General features: G+C 52.6%; 1 protein-coding gene across 2 annotated transcripts in view; it reads right to left on the bottom strand.

Annotated features, from left to right (window-relative positions):
* Positions 1-18597, bottom strand: part of RPTOR (regulatory associated protein of MTOR complex 1) — a gene marked incomplete at both ends in the record, with an annotated part of 318581 nt that overhangs the window by 19703 nt on the left and 280281 nt on the right. For both annotated transcript variants that reach the window (XM_080714263.1, XM_080714264.1), the window contains 3 exons: positions 9692-9802; positions 10785-10968; positions 11367-11470. In XM_080714263.1, the coding sequence (XP_080570389.1) occupies positions 9692-9802; positions 10785-10968; positions 11367-11470 (399 nt within the window). The remainder of the gene's footprint in view (positions 1-9691; positions 9803-10784; positions 10969-11366; positions 11471-18597) is intronic.

The following is an 18597-nucleotide window of genomic DNA, read 5'->3' as shown; positions in this document are numbered from 1 at the left end:
GCAGGGGTCTGCATGTTGTTTAGGAGGACTGACGTCTTCACGTATTACTGTCTTCCCCGTCGTCAACATGGTCTCCGCTCACCTAGGCCTCATCACTCTTGGCACAGGAATTTCCTTTTAGATTTATGTGTTTCTGTTTTTTGGTGCTTATATAAATGGTGCTTATGTCTAATGTCAATTTTCAGTTTCTTAAAGAAATGCAACTGATTTTTGTATGATGACTCTGTATTCTGCAAAATTTGCAAATTACTGGCAATTTCCTAGGGGTGGGCAGCACTGTCTGAGGTGAGGGCCGCCTTTCTCTCTGTAAGCACTATTTCCTTTTCTTGACTCCCTGTAATCTAGGTCTCTGGTCTGGTGTTGAATACTGAGAGTAGATACCAAGCCTTTTTCCTGACTTTTAGAGAAAGAGCACCCAGTCTTTTACCAAAAAGAATGATGCTACCTTGATGTTTTCACAGGTGTCTTACAAGAAAAAGGAGCATCTACTCCTAGTTGGCTGAGTTGCTATCATGGAGGGCTGCTCAGTTCTGCCAGGAGATTTTTGAGCAGCTGCTGAGATGGCCTTATGCTCGTCTGGCCTCTCTTCAGTCTGCTGTGAGCTTGGTTACAAGGCTGATTTTTTTTTTTTTTTTTTTTTTTTTTTTTTGTGGTACTGAGGATGGAACCGAGGGGCATTTTACCTCTGAGCTCCACCGCCAGCCCTATTTTTTATTCTTTATCTTGAAACAGGGTCTCATTGTGTTGCAAAGGGCCTCCCTAACCAGCTGAGGCTGCCTGTGAACCGTGATCCTCCTGTCTCAGCCTCCCGAGTGCTGGGGTTACAAGCGTGCCCACCACACCCGGCCAGGGCTGATTTTAACATGCCAACTTTGCAGTCTTGGCATAGAGTGCACTTGGTCAGCAGTGTATTATCATTGCTTCTGATCTGCTAATACCATGGCGAGGATCTGGGGCCCACGTCCAGGAGAGGTATGTTTTGCAGTTTCCTACTTTTCGGGTTTGATTTGGGTGACAGCACGCTGCTCTTACACGATGAGTGGGTGTGCTCGCTCTGCTCACACTTGCTGTATAGGAGTGGCATCACCCTGCCTGCAAAGTGGGTGTGATCGCCACTGAAACCATTCAGGTCTGGACTTTTCGGGTTGGGATGCAGGTCAGTGGTCAAGTACTTGCCCTGCATGCACCATGCCCTGGGTTTGATCCCAGTTACAAAGACAAGAAGAAAAGAGAAGAAATCAAGCTGAAGTCTGGATTTTTCTTTGTTGAAAGGCTTTATCCCCCCTTTTGGTGGTACTGGTGCTGGAACCCAGGGGTATTCTACCTCTGAGCTATACCCAAGCCCTACTGTATTCTTTATTTTTGAAACAGGGTTTCACTAAGTTCTGGAGGGCCTCACAAGATGCTGAGGCTGGCCGTAAACCTGTGATCCTCCTTAGTCTCCCAAGTACTGGGATTACAAGCGTGCGCCACCACGCCTGGCGTTGAAAGGCTTTTAACCACAAAGGCAAGCCTTTGTAGTTAAAATGGACAAGTATTCAGGTTGTCTGTCCTGAGTAGGTTTGCAGCCCACGGCTTCCCATGAATTTGTCTCTCTCGTATGCTGCGGTGTTTAAGGCACAAAGCAGTAAGGTTGGGCACGTTTCTGGACTCTCAGTTCTGACCTATGGATCTGTTTGTCCTTACGCCGATACCACCCTGCCTGGGTCATCACAGCCCTGTGCTAAGTTTGCAAGTCAGGAAGTGTGAGTCATTCTATTTCTTTGTCTTTTATAACGTGGCTTTTTCTTTTGCACTACGCTGGGTCCCTTGCATTTCCATATAAATTTGAGCATCAGTTTGTCAATTTCTGCCAAGAAGGCAGCTAGGATTTCACGGGGCTTGTGTTGAATCTGTACATCTCTTTGGGGAACACTGCTGGTTCAGGAGTGAGTCTTCTGGTGCAGAACATATGATTTCCTTCCATTTATTTAAGCCTTCTTTAATATATTTCAATAATGTTTTCTAGAATATGTTTTCAGTACACAAGCCTTACATTCTTTGTGCTGTTTATTTTTCGATATTTTGTTCTTTTTGATGATACTGTGAGACTGTCTCGACTGAATCTTTAGATCGTTCACTATCGGTGTAGAGAAGTACAATGGAAATGCTGTTGCAGATGACCTTGTCTCTGCCCTTGCATTTGTTTCTTACTTCTAGGAGTTTATTAAATTGGATTTCATAAGTGATGTCCAACCTTCAACCTTGCTGCCCTCCTTTGGCACAGAACACAGAATTCTGCTGGGCTAGTTTCTTTCTTTCTGTACTTTAAGCATCTGTCTTCTCTCTTATGTGGTTTCTGATGAGAAGTGGGGGTGAGTCTTGTCTTTGTTCTCCTGTATGTACAGTGTCTTTTATCTTTTAATACTTTTCTGGTAGACTTCAAGACTTTATCTTCATCTTTGGTTTCTAGCTGTTTTAATAGGATGTGTCCGGATGTGTGTGTGTACACACGTTTATATAGCCTGCTTTGGGGTCTCTGTTGGATTTGAAGTTAAATGTTTTTCATTATTTCTGGAAAGTTCCTGGCCACCATCTCTTTAAACATTCCTCCTCTCTTCTCCTGGGATTCCAGGCGTGCGTGTTTCCCGCTGCCCTGATGCTCCGGGGAGGTCTGCTCTTTCTAATGTTGGAATTTCATTCAGCTCTGTGAACTGACCTTTGCATTCACTGTGGTCACAGAGTACCTTAAAGGCACCCTGCCCTTCGTATTGCGTCTTGGCCCCTCGGTCTCTGCCTCTGCGGCGGCCCTCACCTCTTCCTGCGTGACCCCCCCCAGGGCTTCCATATTGATCTCTTGGCACAGCGTGTGCTTGTCATATACGTTTGGGGCATCTCCTAGTTTCTAAATGAATTCCAGTTCTCCTGTGCAGAACAGTAGAGACCAAGGTAAACAGACTTCGTTTTCTGCGTGGAAACAGGTAAGCCCTATTATGATCCCTGTGGCTCAGGAGCCAAGATGGGCTTGGGCCTTGCGCCTCTCCAGTATTGTCCTGTGCCTCGTCCGTGGCTCCTGGCCCTTCCTGTGGCTGGCTGCTGGTGGGGCAGGACGGGCTCTCTGCTGCTCCAACCCAGCCTCAGCTGAGTGGAGTCATCGACCCTTAGGTTGTTGCCCTTCTCTTTCTCGGTGATCCTGCCCTCTGCCAGGTACTGTATCCCATCTGAGAGGCCCCTGGCCTCCCTGAGATGGAGGGTTCTCTTACCCTTCTCCAGGTTGCCTGCGTCCCGGCCAGAGCAGGCCAGGCCGCCCTTCCCTCAAGGCCGCAGGACTGTGTTCTGTGGGGGCAAGGGCCTGGGGGCTTAGTGTCTTTCCAGAAGGACTGGCTGCTCCCTCCTCCAGGCCTGCACTGCTGAGGATGGCAGTTCTAGACTCCCACACTACTTCCCTAGAGCGGCACCTCTCCCAGCCCACGGCCGGCCTCTGGGGAGCCCCTCTCGGCTCTGCACCAGGTGAGCCATCCCTTCCCTTTCAGACAGTTCCTCTGCCACCTCTGCTCCTGGTGGGTTTAAGAAGAGGCAGGGTCTTACCACAAGTCTTTTCTTACTTCTGCGGTAGAGGGATGCCCTTCCAGTTTCAAGGCCCCAGGGGGACGTGGAGGCAGCCTGGGGCTGTGGAGGGCCTGGTGATTCTCCAGGAAGGAGGAGCCGCCCCACTGGGCCCAGGCACACACAGCCACGCGCGCTCAGGACAGAGCTCTCCTGGGATAGAGCTGCGTCCAAACTACCACAGCACTCAATTCAGGTGACTCTGAGCGCTCACTGCAAGGCTCCTTGTGAGAACATGCACATTGGTTTAATCAACACAACTCAATCCCCGATTATGTGAAATTCAGCAGTGGATGTGTAAGGTAAACTGACGTGATGCCCTGGCCAAGCACACAGAACAGCAGCAAGCTACCGCACGGTCAGGCCCTGCAGTGGGAGGAAGCCAGCTCACGGTCGCTGTCAATGCAGGGGGAGGAAGCCAGCCCCACTGCCAGCAGCAGGGCACTCCAGCCTCCTGCACTGGCTGGGTGCAAGCAGAGACTGCTAGCTGACTCCCGCCGCCACGGCCTGCCATGGGCTATGCTGCTTCCATGAGAACGCAGCGGTGAGCCGGGTAAGTTGGTGCAACTGTAATCCCTGTGCTTGGGGAAGCTGAAGGATGGCAGGTTTGAGGCCAACCTCAGCAACTTAGCAAGACTGTGTTCCAAAATATAATTTTTAAAAAGGCTGGAGGTAAGCCTGGTGTGGTGGTGCAGGCTTGTAATCCCCGTATTTGGGAGGCTGAGACAGGAGGATCGTGCAGGTTTGAAGCCAGCCTCAGCTGGCTTCAAAAGAGACCCTGTTTAAGAGACCCTGTTTCCAAATAAAATATAAAACAGGTCTGGAAGTGTAGCCCGGAGGTAGAAGGCCCCTGGGTTCCATCCCCAGTACCACCAAAAAAAAAAAAAAGAAGGCTGGAGGTATAGTTTAGCGGTAGGGCGTCCCTGGGTTCGATCCCCAGTGCCCCTGCCACCACCCATCAAAGTGCGCTCACTCTATTCAGTTTCTGGGCGAGCAGACCTACCTATCACTCCCCTGAACTCTCTAGGAAGGAACGGAGCCCCTGCACCCGCTGGCCTCCTGGCCTGGATGAAGCCCCTGGTAACCAAAGTGGTGTGGGGCCACCTGAGGGCGAGACCAAGGAAGGTCCTTAGGAGACTCGGGTAAATGACGTGTCATTTCTCATGGGGAACTAGCAGAAAAAGCCATTGGTGGAAGGACGTTTGACGAGGTGAGAAGAAGCTCAGAGCTCATCACGTGAGTAAAAAGCAGCAGCCGAGAGGCCCGAAGCAGAGTGACCAGGGCGCGGGGGCTGCACACATGTGCACGAGTGCGTGCTGCGCAGGGCTCGCGTGACCGTGACAAAGCCCATTTTCTGAATTTTTAATAAAAAGCTTAAAAAACCAGCATCAGAGATATGCGTGTGTGTGTGTGTGTGTGTGTGTGTGTGTAGAACTGGGGATTGAACCTAGAGGCATTCTACTTCTGAGCTACACTCACACCTAAGTTGCAGATGGCCTAAGTAGCTGAGGCTGGCCGAGAACCTGTGGTCCTCCTGTCTCCGCTTCCCAAGCACTGGGATTATAAACATGCACCGCCATGCCCAGCTAACTGCAAATTTACCAAGGGCAGGGGCAAGTTCTGCCTCAGGCCTCGCTGCCCTCTGGCACTCTTCCGAGTACTGGGCAGGGTGCAAGGCCCTCGCTCCCTCCGGAGCAGCCAGACGCGACCCTGGTTGTAGTGTTTAACCCACTGGCATTCGCCCTGTACACAGTGCCATGAAACAATTTTTTGGGGGTGGTATTGGGGACTGAACCCAGGAATGTTTACCACTGAGCTATACCTCCAGCCTTTCTCATTTTTTATTGAGTCAGGATCTTATTAAGTTTCTCCAGTTGGCTTTGAATTGTCACCTTCCTGCCTCAGCCTCCTGGTTGCTGGGGTCACAGGTGTGCACCTCCGCATCCGGCCCACTTCACAGTGGCAACGGCCAAAGTGCCCGTGAGAAGCAGTATTGCCCACCCAGCAGCACACCTGAGGGGGCCTGTTTCCCCACACCTTTGAGCCAATCTTGGGACAAAATCAACCACTGGAATTTGCCAAAGGAGAAGGAAAACATCGTATTACTTTTGTAACCAGAACACAATTCAATAAATCTGTTTCTCTAAGCACACGACAGACGTTTCTAAGAGTCTTTTCTGAGTCCAGTAGTAGATGTGAGCTCTAAACTCAGCGGAGAGAGAGGGATGCCTGCCAATTGGGGTGAACCCCCCTAGACTGCGGCGGCTCCCTTGGGGGAACCGACCGGAAAGTGACTGTGAGTCGGTGAAGACACTCTGACAGGCACCTCACTGCAGGCACGTTCTGGGGGAGCTCAGTCCCACCGAGCACAGGGCGTGCAGTACTGCCACGCTGGCTGATTCCTACACAATCTTAAAGCTGTCTAGGGCTTGAAGTTTTTTGTTCATTTTGAGGCCCAATCTTGGCCTTGGAACTATTTTTTAGTTTACCCGTGAAGCGTGCTAATAAAAAACTCCTATTTTATTATACAAATATGCCATTAGATGATTAATTACATTAATAAAAAGAATATTCTTATGATACCATCTGGAAGGTAGACTTTTTTTTGGTACTGGGATTAAACTCAGGGGCCTTCTACCTCTGAACTATACCCTCAGCTCTCACTCAGTTGCAGAGCGCCTCACTAAGGTCTCACTAAGTTGCCAAGGCTGGCCACGGCCTGCACTCCTCCTGCCTCAGCCTCTCAAGTACTGGGATTACAGGCGTGTGCCACCATGCCCAACTGAATGTTTTTTCAATGTGTGCCTAAAACTGAGGATTGAACCCGGAGGTATTCTACCTACAAGCTGCGTCCCTGGCCCTTTTTAGATTTTTAATCTTAAACAGGGTCTTGCCCAGTTGCTGATGCGGATCTTGAGCTTCCGCCCCTCCTGCCTCAGCTCCCCATCACTGGGGTTACAGGCACGCACCTCCATACCCAGGTGGGAAAAGTTTTTGTAAAAAACAAGATAAAACATGTCCTTCTCCTTCCTCTACAGTTTAGAAAAGGTCTCTACCTGGTGTAAAAGGAAACTGGCTTCAGGTCCCTGAATCCCGAGACTTGTTGCCACCATGTGTGACAGAGACACTATCCTGATTACTGCTGCAGCCGTGAAAGCCATAGCCTGTCACTCAGCTACAACTAAGCGACATTGTTTCCAAGGCTGGCAGGGTCAGAGGCAAACTGCTTGCTTACTCAACTACTATTTCCTGGCGGCCTCGGTGAGCTGGGCCCTGGGGCCTCCAGCCAGCCCCACCTCCGTGTGTCCAAGCCTCAGGCTGGCTCTGCGGGGGCTGCTCTCCCCATGCTGGGCTGGGGGAGGTGTGGCAGACACTGGCCTGGTGTGCCTGCTCACACTAATGCTGGGGAAGGAAGAAACCTTTCACTTTTAAATGAAAGAGAAACAGGAGGCTTTCGATTACGCCAGCCCCCCTTCCATTCCATGGGGATGACAGAACAGGCAATTTTCAAGGATTTCCAGAAAATCAGCACGTTAGCAGCCCAGAAAATGATTCTGGCCACTGCAGCAAAAAGAGGAGGCCCACCAGGTTCCATTGCTGGACCCCGCTGTACGCCCAGACCAGCTCAGGACAGAGCCTCCATTAATGTTAAACTGACCTCTACTCGACTCTGAACAGACCGCACCCGGCTGTAAAGGATGACCCTCTGTCCTCCACGCCTGGGTCTAATTGGCCCCCCTGCCTGCTTACAACCTGGGTGGGCCTTGGTTATTCTGTATAAATTCCAGTACCCACGTCCTCTTTCCTGTCTTAACCAGAAGGCCCTAGTTGTTGGTAACGGGCACTTTTCTCCGTCTGCGCAGGGACTCGAGCCTACGAAGGTAAGGGGGCGCGCTCGGGGCACAGCGCCTCAGTTGGCCACAGCTGAGTGGCTTGCCCAGAGGAGCCGGGCCGGTTTCTTTAATACTCGCCCATTTCACTAGGAAGGCAATTTGTGTGTAGCATAGGAAATGTAGAAAAGACAAATGTATATAAAACACCAAAAAGTTCCCTGCCAGCAGGGCGTGGTGGGCACGCTTGTAATCCCCGAGCTTGGGAGGCGGAGGCAGGAGGATCGTGTAGGTTTGAAGCCAGCCACACGTGCGCTGGCTTAAGAGACCCTGTTTCCAAAAATAAAAAAGGTCTGGGAGTGTAGCCCGGAGGTAGAAGGGCTTCCAGGAACCCCAGTACCACCAAAACAACAACAACAACAACAACAACAACAACAACAACAACAACCACCAAAAGTTCCCTGCCACCTGATCGTGGTGTTGACGCACAACTGAGATCTTCCTTCAGTCTCTTATGAGCAAGCAAGTTCCTGTGGGGCATGGACTGCTATCGGCATTCTGCAGATCCAGGTTTGGCCTGCTTATTTTCAAAATTTTATCATGTCATTCCCTTATGCCACTAATTAATTTTGTAGCATCATTATTTACTTATTTATGTTGTACTGGGGACTGAACCAATGGGCATTCTACCTCAACACCCCGACCCTATTTTATTTTTAATGTTGGCCTTAAATCTACGATCCTCCTGACCCAGTCTTCCAAGTGCTGGGATTACAGGCCTGCACAACCATGCCTGGCTAATTTTTAACAGCTCAAAAAATATCTTAACAAACATTTTGTAACCTTTTAACCAACCTCTGCTGTTAGGTTAAGTGGATCACAATTTTCACTATTTAAAACAATGTAGAGACTGTCTGTGTGATTACTTTCTTAGGATAGCATCTGAACAAGTAATTCCTGGCTGGAACTGAGGGGCATTCTACCTTTGAGCTATACCCCAGCCCTAATTTTATTCTTTTATTTTGAAACAGGGTCTCAGTAAGTAGCTGAGGCTGGCTGCGAACCTGTGATCCTCCTATCTTGGCCTCCCAAGTGCTGGGATTCCAAGCGTGCCCACCACACCTGGCTGGCTGATGCAGGTTTGGACAGCTGTTGCTATACTGCTTTTTAGAAGAGCTGGGCCATTTACACGGTTAAGGAATGGAAAAGTGCTCTCCTTTCCCTTGTCTGCAAAGGGGCTCAACAAGTTAGAACTGTATTACTTGCCTCAGTGCTGACAATGATTATTTTTTGCTTTTTATTAACAAAAATCAGTATTCACGATGGGGGAAGAGGAAAATTGTAATGAAGAGTCCAAGTGTTATCACAGAAATGACTCAGGAGCCAAGATTGAAATAGAGTTAAGAGTGAGCTCTGATCTGTAGTCTTTGGTTATTAACATGAAGGAAGAGTTTTGACACATATCTGTAGAAATGTGTGTTAAACTTATGGAAGTTTGGGCGAGTCCCTGCAGAGCCAGACCACAGAGGTTCTGCTGTGAAGTGGCGCTCCTGTCCCGGCTCCTGGGAGGCCAGGTGCTGTCACCCAGAACACACGGCTTCAATCTGTAGCCACAGAGCCGATGTGTCTCTGGGACACATCTTGTGACGTGTTGTGGCAGACCAGATCCAAAAGTAAGCCCAAACATGCGAGGCAGAGTCAGGCATGGTGACGCACACCTGTCATCCTAGTCCTTGGGAGGTTGAGACAGGAGGGTTGCAGGTTTGAGGCTAGTCTCAGCAATTTACAAAACTCAAGCAACCTAGTGAGAACCTGTTCCAAAACAAATTATTATTTTTTAAAAAAAGAGAGCTGGGGGTATAACTCAGAGGTAGAATGCCCCTGGGCTTAATCCTGTTACTGCAACAAAACAAAACAAAACAAAAAAACCCAAAACATTCTGGATGAGCCCAGCTGGGGAAATCCTGTGTCCCCAGAGCAGCTTCGCCAGGTGTGGCCCGTGGTGGGCTGGTGCGCTCCTCCTCCAAGTCCCGTGCCTTGCCAAGAGGAAGCAGGCAGGGAGGCGGCGCAGCCCGCCCTCGAGTGCTCCACTTGGCTGTCGACACCCACTCTAATGGCAACTTGCTGTTTCCCTCCAAAGGCTGCCAGCAGGGTGTGGCAGGAGGGTCAGAAGCCGGCAGTGAGGCTGGCAGGGCAGCAGAGGGGCCGGGGACACGCTGGGAGAGGGAGTGAGCAGAGAGGAAGCGCGCCCGGGTCCCTGTGCCCTGCCGACGCACCTTCATGACGGGCTGGGCGAAGTAGCGGGCACTCCAGTCGCAGAAGCCCGTCTGCATCGTGGCGCAGATGAAGCTCTTGTGTCCAGCAGCGTCGTCTGCGTCGTCCGCCGTCTTGAGGGTATTGTTGGAAGAAAAAGGAAGCAGATGAGTCTCACTGCCCTTGTGCGTCTTCCTACACTGGAGAGGGTTCCCAACTGGGGGCCAAGGTCCCGCGAGCCCAGAGTGAGGTCTGGGGATGGCCACTAGTGCTCCTCTCACTGGGCCATCCTGGGGACCAAGCACCCGGCGAGAGGACAGGGCCCAGGGCTGGGGTAAGGAGCGTGAGGACCAGGCTCTGCTCTTTCCCATGTGGACCCGGGGCGGCAGAGCCTGTCCCTGGCATGTGGGGCGGGGCCGGCGCCATCCCTCTCGGTGCATTTCGGCAAAGCGGCAGCCGGGGGACGCGGTGAGGGGACTCACCTCCCACTGGGGCAGCAGCTTTGGCCCCATGGTGAGAGCCACTGCTGTGGAGGTGCAGGAGGGTGGCCCCCATGTCCACTGACCCTGCAGATCTGCAAGCTGTCCCCTGTCCCCGCCCCACATCACCACGGCCTGGAGTCGGCAGCGGCCACCTGCCTAGCTGTGCATGGCCCTGCTTCCAGGGCCCGCCGGTAAGACAGCTGGCTCGTTGGTATTCATGGGTGACAGTGAGCCACCAGCCCTCCCTCCGCTGCTGCCAGACACCGCTGTCCTTGACCGAGAGCAGCAAGCAGCCTGGGCTGGACCGGAGGCCTACGCTCCTGGCACCTGGTGGGACAGCAGAAGCTGGCTTCTGGGATTTGCTTTTAGTTGCACTAGAGACAGGGGTGGGCTGCGTACGGAGCAATTGGATGTTTATGGAACAAACAACGCTCAGAATCAACACTGCAGAGCGGCGCGGCGAGGCGGAAGGCTGTGTGCCCAGGAGGGAGACGAGTGCTCACTCGCCTGCCAGTTAGGGAGGCCGCTGGCGCCTGTGACGCGGGCTGACCAGTAGCCGCGGACGAGGACCACCTCACGACCCACGCCTGCGTCCGATCGCTTGCCAGCGCTGCTGAATGGCCAGTCTCAGTACCTGATCGGGACCCTTGTCAAACATCTTCCGCGTCCGGGGGAACTGGTGGGAGTGAGGGGTGTACTGCGCCCCCGAGGGGCCCGTGGCACCGGGGCGGCTGGACGGCAGGTCGCGGCTGACTGGCTGCTTGGCCACATCGTTGGTCAGGCTGCAGCTGCTGGTGCTGGATGCTGGTGGGGAGCCCCTGTGGTGGGGAGAAGCAGAGAGTGCGCTTTACTGCGGCACCGAGCCCTCCCCTGCAGGTGCGGCTGAGGGCCCGAAACCTCCTGGGTCCCCAAACACGTTGATGCAACTTCCAAATGAGGCCTAGCTACCCCTGACAGGCCTGGGCGCTGCTTCCTGGCACCATGGCACAGCCCCCGCTGGTCGCCACGTGGGACCCAGCCCCTTGAGTGCTGACGGCCACACCGTGACACTGTGTGCAAAGGGAGGGATTGGAGGTGGGGTGTGGGGAGGGGGCTCCGATGAGGGAAATTGGCGTTGGGACGGGGAAGGAGAGAGAGCAAACCAGGGCGTGAGGGTGGAGGGCCGGTGGCTGCGGGCCCTGGATCCCGCCGGCCCCGGGGCTCTGCGGCCACTTACCCCACCTGGTGGATGTGCATGCCCTTGTTGGTCGGGCTGGCTGGGGCCGACTGCGTGAGTGAGGAGGTATCGAGGATGCGCTGAGGCCGGGCGTTCATGGTGGCCTAAAAGGCACAGGACAGGCGACACGGGAGGTCAGAGGATGAAGCCGCCTCCGAGGCCCCGAGGCCAAAGCACAACGTTGGTGGGCGGTTTTGTGTGGCTTTAAAATGGTGGAGAAGGCCCCAGGTGAAGACCCAGAGGTCACCCTAAAGATCAGGTGGCGCCTCACTCCTCTAGGAAGCACTCACCCGGTCTTGCGAGGCCCCGGGCCAGCGGAGCAGCCTCTGCACGTGGCCCGTGAGAAGGCAGACGTGTGCTCTGTAGGATGGAGCGCCGTCGCCACCCCTTCCTTCCCTAGCTTTTCTTTTTGTGATATGGGGATTGAACCCTACGGCACTCTACCTCTGAAGAATATCCCCAGCCCTTGCTTTTTATTTTGAAATGGTCTTGCTAAGTTTTTGAAGTTGGCCTCAAACCTGTGATCCTCCAGTCTCAGTCTTCCAAGTACTGAGATTACAGGGTGCGCCACCACGCCTGGCTTCTACCTCCTTCCATGTAAAGAGGTGGCTTCCTGGGCTGGCCGTGGAGTGCCTCCACTCCGCCTCCACGCCATGCTGCTCTGTCCAACCTTCTCCAACGCCTCAGCTCTCGCTCGAGGGCTTCGGGGCCCCTGCACTTCTCAGAGGATCCATGCAACCCTGGAGGCTGGGGGGAGGGCGGCACGATGGCAGGGGGATTCCTGCTCTTTCCAGTGGCCACGGGATCTCCTGTGCTGTGCGACTTGGGCCGAGAATGCACAAGCATCTTAAAACCAACCTTGCTGGGCGTGGTGGCACATGCTTATAATCCCAGCATCTGGGAGGCTGAGACAGGAGGATTGTGGTCTGTGGACAGCCTCAGCTACTTAGCGAGGCCCTTTGCAATTTAGTGAGACCCTGTTTCAAAAGTAAAGAATAAAAATAAGGCTGGGGGTATAGCTTGGAGGCAGAATGCCCCTGGGTTCCATTCCCAGTACCACAAACAAACAAAAAACAAAAAAACCTCCAAAACCCAAACCAAAACCAAAAAAACAAAAAAAAACCCAAAAACAACCAAACCAACCTCGTCTGGGGCTGGGGATGTAGCTCGGTGGTCTGGTCCAGGATGTGCTTAGCATGTGCAAGGTCCTGGGATGGAACCCAGGACCAAAACAAAGAACCACCTGGCTGCAGAGACAATTCCTGCACCCGGGCCAGGGGGTGTGGGGCAGATGTGCAGCGTTCACCTGAGGGCAGGCTGGAGAGCAAGTGGGGTGGGGAGGGGGCAGCCGGGCCAGGGCGCACAGCACTGCCCCGTCCTGAGTGCACCCCGTGGTCACCGCAGCCTGCTTCCATTTTCCACATTGAGGGGAAACTTGAAACAGTTGTAAATGTAGCGCTATGGATGAAGAGGTGGTTGCAGGCTCTGCAAACATCCTTCCAAAAACACCTGCGGGGTTTGAAATTTTGCCACAGAAAGCTCTGCAACAGGCTGAGACTTGGCACTGAAAGGACAGTGGTTTTGTTTCGGGCTTAGTGGAAACCAGCTATCCGCGGGGGGACGAGGAGCGTCTGGGGTCTGGGCAGCCCTGGAGTGCCCGGGCGGCTCCTGGCCTTGGCTCACAGCTCGTGGGCAGCTGCAGGCTCCGCCATCCAGGCCACAGGCAGTGGGTTCAAGGGGCCGGCAATGCTGAGGCGAAGCCTCCTCTGCCCCAGGAAGGACCAGCTCTCTGGGTGACCCCTGACCCCCCAAGGCCATTCTGGGAGCCAGCGGCTGCCAGGCTGCCTTCTGGGAGCTGAGGGGAGCTCCTGAGCCCAATAGAACCTGGACCTTGGAGGGCTCCATTCTAGGGGACCCTGCCCTCGCCTCAGCTTTCTAGACCCCACACTTTGTAGCCAGGAGCACTGTCCCTACCACCCAGCCACCAGCTAGACAGTCAAAGAAAGCAAAATGACCAGGAAGGCCTGACGCAGGTGGCACCACGCTTCCCAGACAACCTGCAGCTTCGAAATGGAAATAGCGGGGAAGAGGAGCCATCCTTTTAAATGACGTCTATTTTTTCTTTTGTGTGCATGCGCACTAGGGATGGAACGCGGGGCATCCTACCTCTGCGCTACATTTTTTTTTTAAAGTTTGAAACAGCATTTCACTAAGTTTGAGGCTTGCTGAGCTGCCGAGGCTGTTCTTGACGTGCCCCCCTGCCTCAGCCTCCTGAGTCTGGGACCAGAGGCCTGTGCCACATGCCTGGTCTCGTACTTTAGTTATAAGAGTGACGTGTTCCTGGCGCCCTTGCTTTTGCTTTGACATTTGAATGACACAGCCAATCCTACAGACACATACCTATAGCACCTGACAGCCAAGATTCCTAAAGTCCAGAAGAGAAAAGAAACTTCCACTTAAACTCTAGAATGCACCTTCTCAAGATCCCTGGAGGATGAGTGGGAGGTGGCGAAGGACAGCTTTAGGGGTTGAAATGTGGATTCCGCAAACCCCCAGACCTCCCTGAGCTCAGAGCAGGGGACCTGGTGGCGCCAGGTCTGTGGTGGAGACTCAGAGCTGGGGTCTCCAGGCAGAGGCCGTGGGGCGGCTGGGCAGGGTCCTGAGGAGTCTTTCGTAGTGAGCGTCCTGTCGCGCAAGCTCAACAGAACACCCCAGCTGCTTGTAGTGCCTGGGTTTGGGGCTGGTGTGGTGTGAGACCCAGCACCCTCATGAGCCCTTCCTGACCACGTCCACACGGTCACTGTCTCCCGCAGTGCAGCTTGCGCAGGATGGCTCGACACTGCGTACGTGCTCTGCACAGGTGAGAGGTGGGGATACTTCTTCTGTCATAAGGGACTGGTGCCAGGAAGGGCAAGTGCAGTGGCAAGGGGCAAGGTCATGGCGCCCAGCCAGCATTCCACAGCGCAAACGTGACCTTGTCAGAAGCCCCATCCCAGCCGGGCGTGGTAGCCACGCTTCTAATTCTAGTACTTGGGAGGCTGAGAAGGGAGGATCACGGTTCGTGGCCAGCATCAGCTACTGAGGGAGGTCCTCTGCAACTCAGTGAGGCCTTGTTTCGAAATAAAGAATAAAATAGGGCCGAGGGTGGAGCTTGGAGATAGAATGCTCGGGGTTCCATTCCCAGTAACACACACACACACACACACACACACACACACACACACACACACACACACCAAAACCCAAAACCCAACCAAACAAAAAACCCAAAAACTTCCATCCATTTCAGGTCAGACACTTTTTGCCCAGTCAAATTCAGCGAGGAGCTGGGTGTGGTAGTGCAAGTCTGTAATTCCAGTACTTGGGAGGCTGAGACAGGAGGAGTGCAGGTTCATGGCCAGCCTCAGCAATTTAGTGAGATCCTGTTTCAAAATAAAAATAGGCTGGGTGTGGTGTCACATGCTTTTAATCTCAGCATTGGGGAGGCTGAGACAGGAGGATCACAGTTTGCAGCCAGCCTCAGCTACTTTGCGACTCAGTGAGACCCTGTTTCAAAATAAAGAAGAAAAAATACGGCTGGGGGTGTAGCTTGGAGGTAGAATGCTCCTAGGTTCCATCCCCAGTACCACAAAAATAAATGAATAAATGAATAAATAAATAAGTAAAAACAGGCCTAGGAGTATAGTTCAGAGGTAGAATGGCCCTGGGTTTAATCCCTAGCACCACAAAACAAAAACCAAATAAAGAAAGAAATAAAAGAAAAACTAAAAGCAAAACACAAGCCACGCCCAGGGACGAGGATGTACAAGCGGGCCAGGCTGGTGCGGCGCGCTGCCTGTGTGGGTTCTTCCATATGCAGCTGCTAAGAGCTCCTGTATTTGAATGGAGAATTCTATGGGGCATTCCACAGTAATAGGGCTGCTTTCGGCTCTGATGAGCAAAACGGGGCTTCTGAGTTAATCTAAAATAGGCTCATTTCTCTGTAAAATGAAATATAATCCCTTTAGTTCCTAGAGCATAGAGTAAGGCACTTCTTGAAATTAAAATGAGGATAAGGAAAGATTTCCTTAATATTTATGCTTCCACGTCTCTCGGCAGCAGTTTACTCTCTCGACACACACCCCCTGCTACTCAGGTCCTGGGAGGCCCCTGCCCTGCTGCTCTGCTGGGACCGGCCGGAGGCTGGGCTGCTGGACTAGCTGAGCAGGCAGAGGCCCAACGGCCGGGAGGCTGTGCCGGCGTCTCCACGGAGGAGCAGGCAGACACGCCTCTGTGCGTCATGTCGGAGGGACTCCTAGAGCAACTGCTCGGCACCGCGGCCGGGTCTCCAGCACGAACTTCCGTCCTGAGATTAACTCTAGGCGCGGGCTCTGGTGTAAGCAGTCCAGGCGCAGTTGTGGTGAGAGCAAGGACACCAAAGCCCCAACAGGCGGAGTCCTGTGCACCGTGACGGGTACACCAAGACGCCGAGTGAGGGAAGAAGAACAGCCCCGAGCGCACAGCCGAGCCAGGCCGCCTGGCTCCCCCGTGCCACAGGCCGCTGACGAGGGCGGTGCACGGGCCGGCCTCTGCTTTCTTTGAACGTATATTCTAAAGACTTAAGCAATTCATTAACGTCCATAAGAAGCTTTTAAAATGGCTGAATTGAAAATGATTCACTGGTGATTAGGATTAAACTCGGGGCACTCCATCACTGAGCTACAGCCCAGCCCCACATTCATCTATTTATCACATTTATTTATCTATTTATTTATTAACAAGGTCTCTAAGTTGCTGAGGCTGCTCTCGAACCTGAGGCCCTCCTCAGCCTCCCAAAATTGAGGCCACACTTTCTTTTACATCCCTCACCTAGTCTCAGACCAGAATATTTAAGAAATACATATTTTAAAAAATAGTTTTCAGCCGGATGTGGTGGCGCACGCTTGTCATCCAGCATTCAGGAGGCAGAGATCGCGGTGCACAGACAGTCTCAGCTACTTAGTGACGCCCTCCATAACTCAGTGAGACCCTGTTTCAAAATAAAGAATAGAGAATAGGTCTAGGGGTACTGCTCAAAAATAGAATGCCCCTGGGTTCCATCCCCAGTACCGCCAAAAACAAAAAAAAGTTTTCTATTAGAATTGATCTCAATCTTAGTTGAAAGAACAACCAATAGGTTGGGCCATGCATTGTGAGGCAAGAGGGATTCCACCTCCAAGCACCCCAGCCCTCTTTACTCTTGGCCTTGAAACAGGGCCTCACTACACCACTGGCCTCCTCGATCCTGCTACCCTCCCGTCTCAGACTCAGCACTGAGGTCACAGATGTCGCCGCCACACCTGGCTTCCTGTACTCTTCTTGCAATTTATTTTTTTTGTAAGTTTGAAATTTCACTAAAAAGGCACACATTAAAAAAAAAATACCATCAGGAATGACAGCTAATTCTGTATATCCAAGCTGAGCTGCCAGGTAAATTGTAAACTTCAATAAGTAACTGGGAACCCAGAAACGACACGTGAAACAACGGCTGTGAGTTCCTGGAAATGGGGTGCCATGAGCTGGGATCCCAGAGAGGAGGGTGTCAACGACTGCCGCAGCTCGGCGCTGCCCCTTGTCGGGGGGCCGGCCGGGCCTGCTGGGTAGGGCAGAGGGAGGAGAGAGCTTCCACAGGGGGCCAGGGAGGCCACTCAGGTCTGGCGGATGCTCTTCTGCTCCACAGTGCGGGAAAGACCAATGAGGCTGAGGCTGGGAAAGAAGTGCTAGAAGGGTGGGCTCGGAGGCAGCCTGGGATTCTGGCTATTCCCTGGGCATGGTGGCACACTTCTGTAATTTTAGCTACTCTCTGGGCATGGTGGCACACACCTGTAATTCTAGCTGCTCAGGAGTCTGAGGCAGGAGGATTATAAGTATGGGGCCAGTCTGAACAACATAGACTCTTGTCCCAAAATCCGAAGGGCAGGGGGTGTGTAGTTCAGTGGTGAAGTGCTTACTTAACCCGTGCGAGGCCTGGGTTCAACGCTCAGGATTGCACAAGAAAGAACTAGAAGGCATTAGGCCACACTTCCAGAGCTCACAGAAAGGACTAGGAGAGTTTAGAGTTCTCAAAGAAGACAGGACTAAACTTGATGACCTGTTTTTATGTTAAGGACTTAGAGTGGTCCGGCGTGGTGGTGCACGCTTGTCATCCCAGTACTTGGGAGGATCGTGCAGGTTTGAAGCCAGCCTCAGCTGCTTAAGGAGCAGAATAAGAGGAGCAAGTGAAATTCAAAGTACACAGGACGTGAAAAAAAGCACTAGCAATAAAGTGGAAAATGGGAAGAAGAACAGAAAAGCCATGAAACCAAAGCCAGGTCTCTGCAAGGTCTTCTCTAGCCAGGAGGTGAAGGTCAGGAGTGAGGCTCAGGTGGCAGCCGGCGCGCCCCGCAGTCCCCTGCTTGGGAGGAGGAGCACGGCAGGTTTCCGGAGAACCTTAGCGAGATCCTCCAGAATTAGTGGGACTGTTTCAAAAGAAAAAGTAAAATAGGGCTGGGGTATAGCTTAGATGTAGAATGCCCCGGTTCAATCCCCAGTAAACCCACCCACCATGCGCAAAGAGTCAAGGGGAAGAGAAGCCACCAGTACAGACAGAAGAGCGGAGGAGGGACCTCACAACGGGTCATGTGGACAAGAAGCCTGAACCGGGACACCCGCACCACTGGGGCCGCACACTTACGGTTCAGGGGCGCCGAGGCTCTGGCTTAAGAACGTCCGCCAGAACTTCGTTTTATTGTCTGATTTTTTTTTTTTTTTTTTTTTTTTTTAGTGGTACTGGGGATGGAACCCAGTACCTACCTCTGAGCTACACCCCTATATTTTATTCTTTATGAAACCGGGTCTCACTAACTTGTAGAGGGCCTCACTAAGTAGCTGAGGCTGTTTGCGAACCTAGATACTCCTGTCTCAGCTTCCCAAGTCCTGGGATTACAGGCATGCGCCACCGTGTCTGGCTTATTGGTGTATTTTATTTTATTTTTATTTTTTGTGGTACTGGGAGTGGAACCCAGAGGCCTTCTACCTCCGGGCTATACTCCCAGACCTATTTTATATTTTATTTGGAAACAGGGTCTCACTAAGTTGCTGAGAGCCTCACTAAGTAGCTGAGGCTGGCTTCGAACCTGTGCGATCCTCCTATCTCAGCCTCCCAAGTGTGGGGATTACAAGTGTGCGCCACCATGCCTGGCTTATTGGTGTATTTTATTTTATTTTAGCGGGT

The sequence above is a fragment of the Muscardinus avellanarius genome (genome assembly GCF_963383645.1).
Source record: "Muscardinus avellanarius genome assembly, chromosome: 16".
In the NCBI taxonomy this organism is placed as follows: domain Eukaryota; kingdom Metazoa; phylum Chordata; class Mammalia; order Rodentia; family Gliridae; genus Muscardinus; species Muscardinus avellanarius.
Note: the sequence above shows the minus strand (reverse complement) of the source record. Positions and strands in the feature narration are given on the sequence as shown.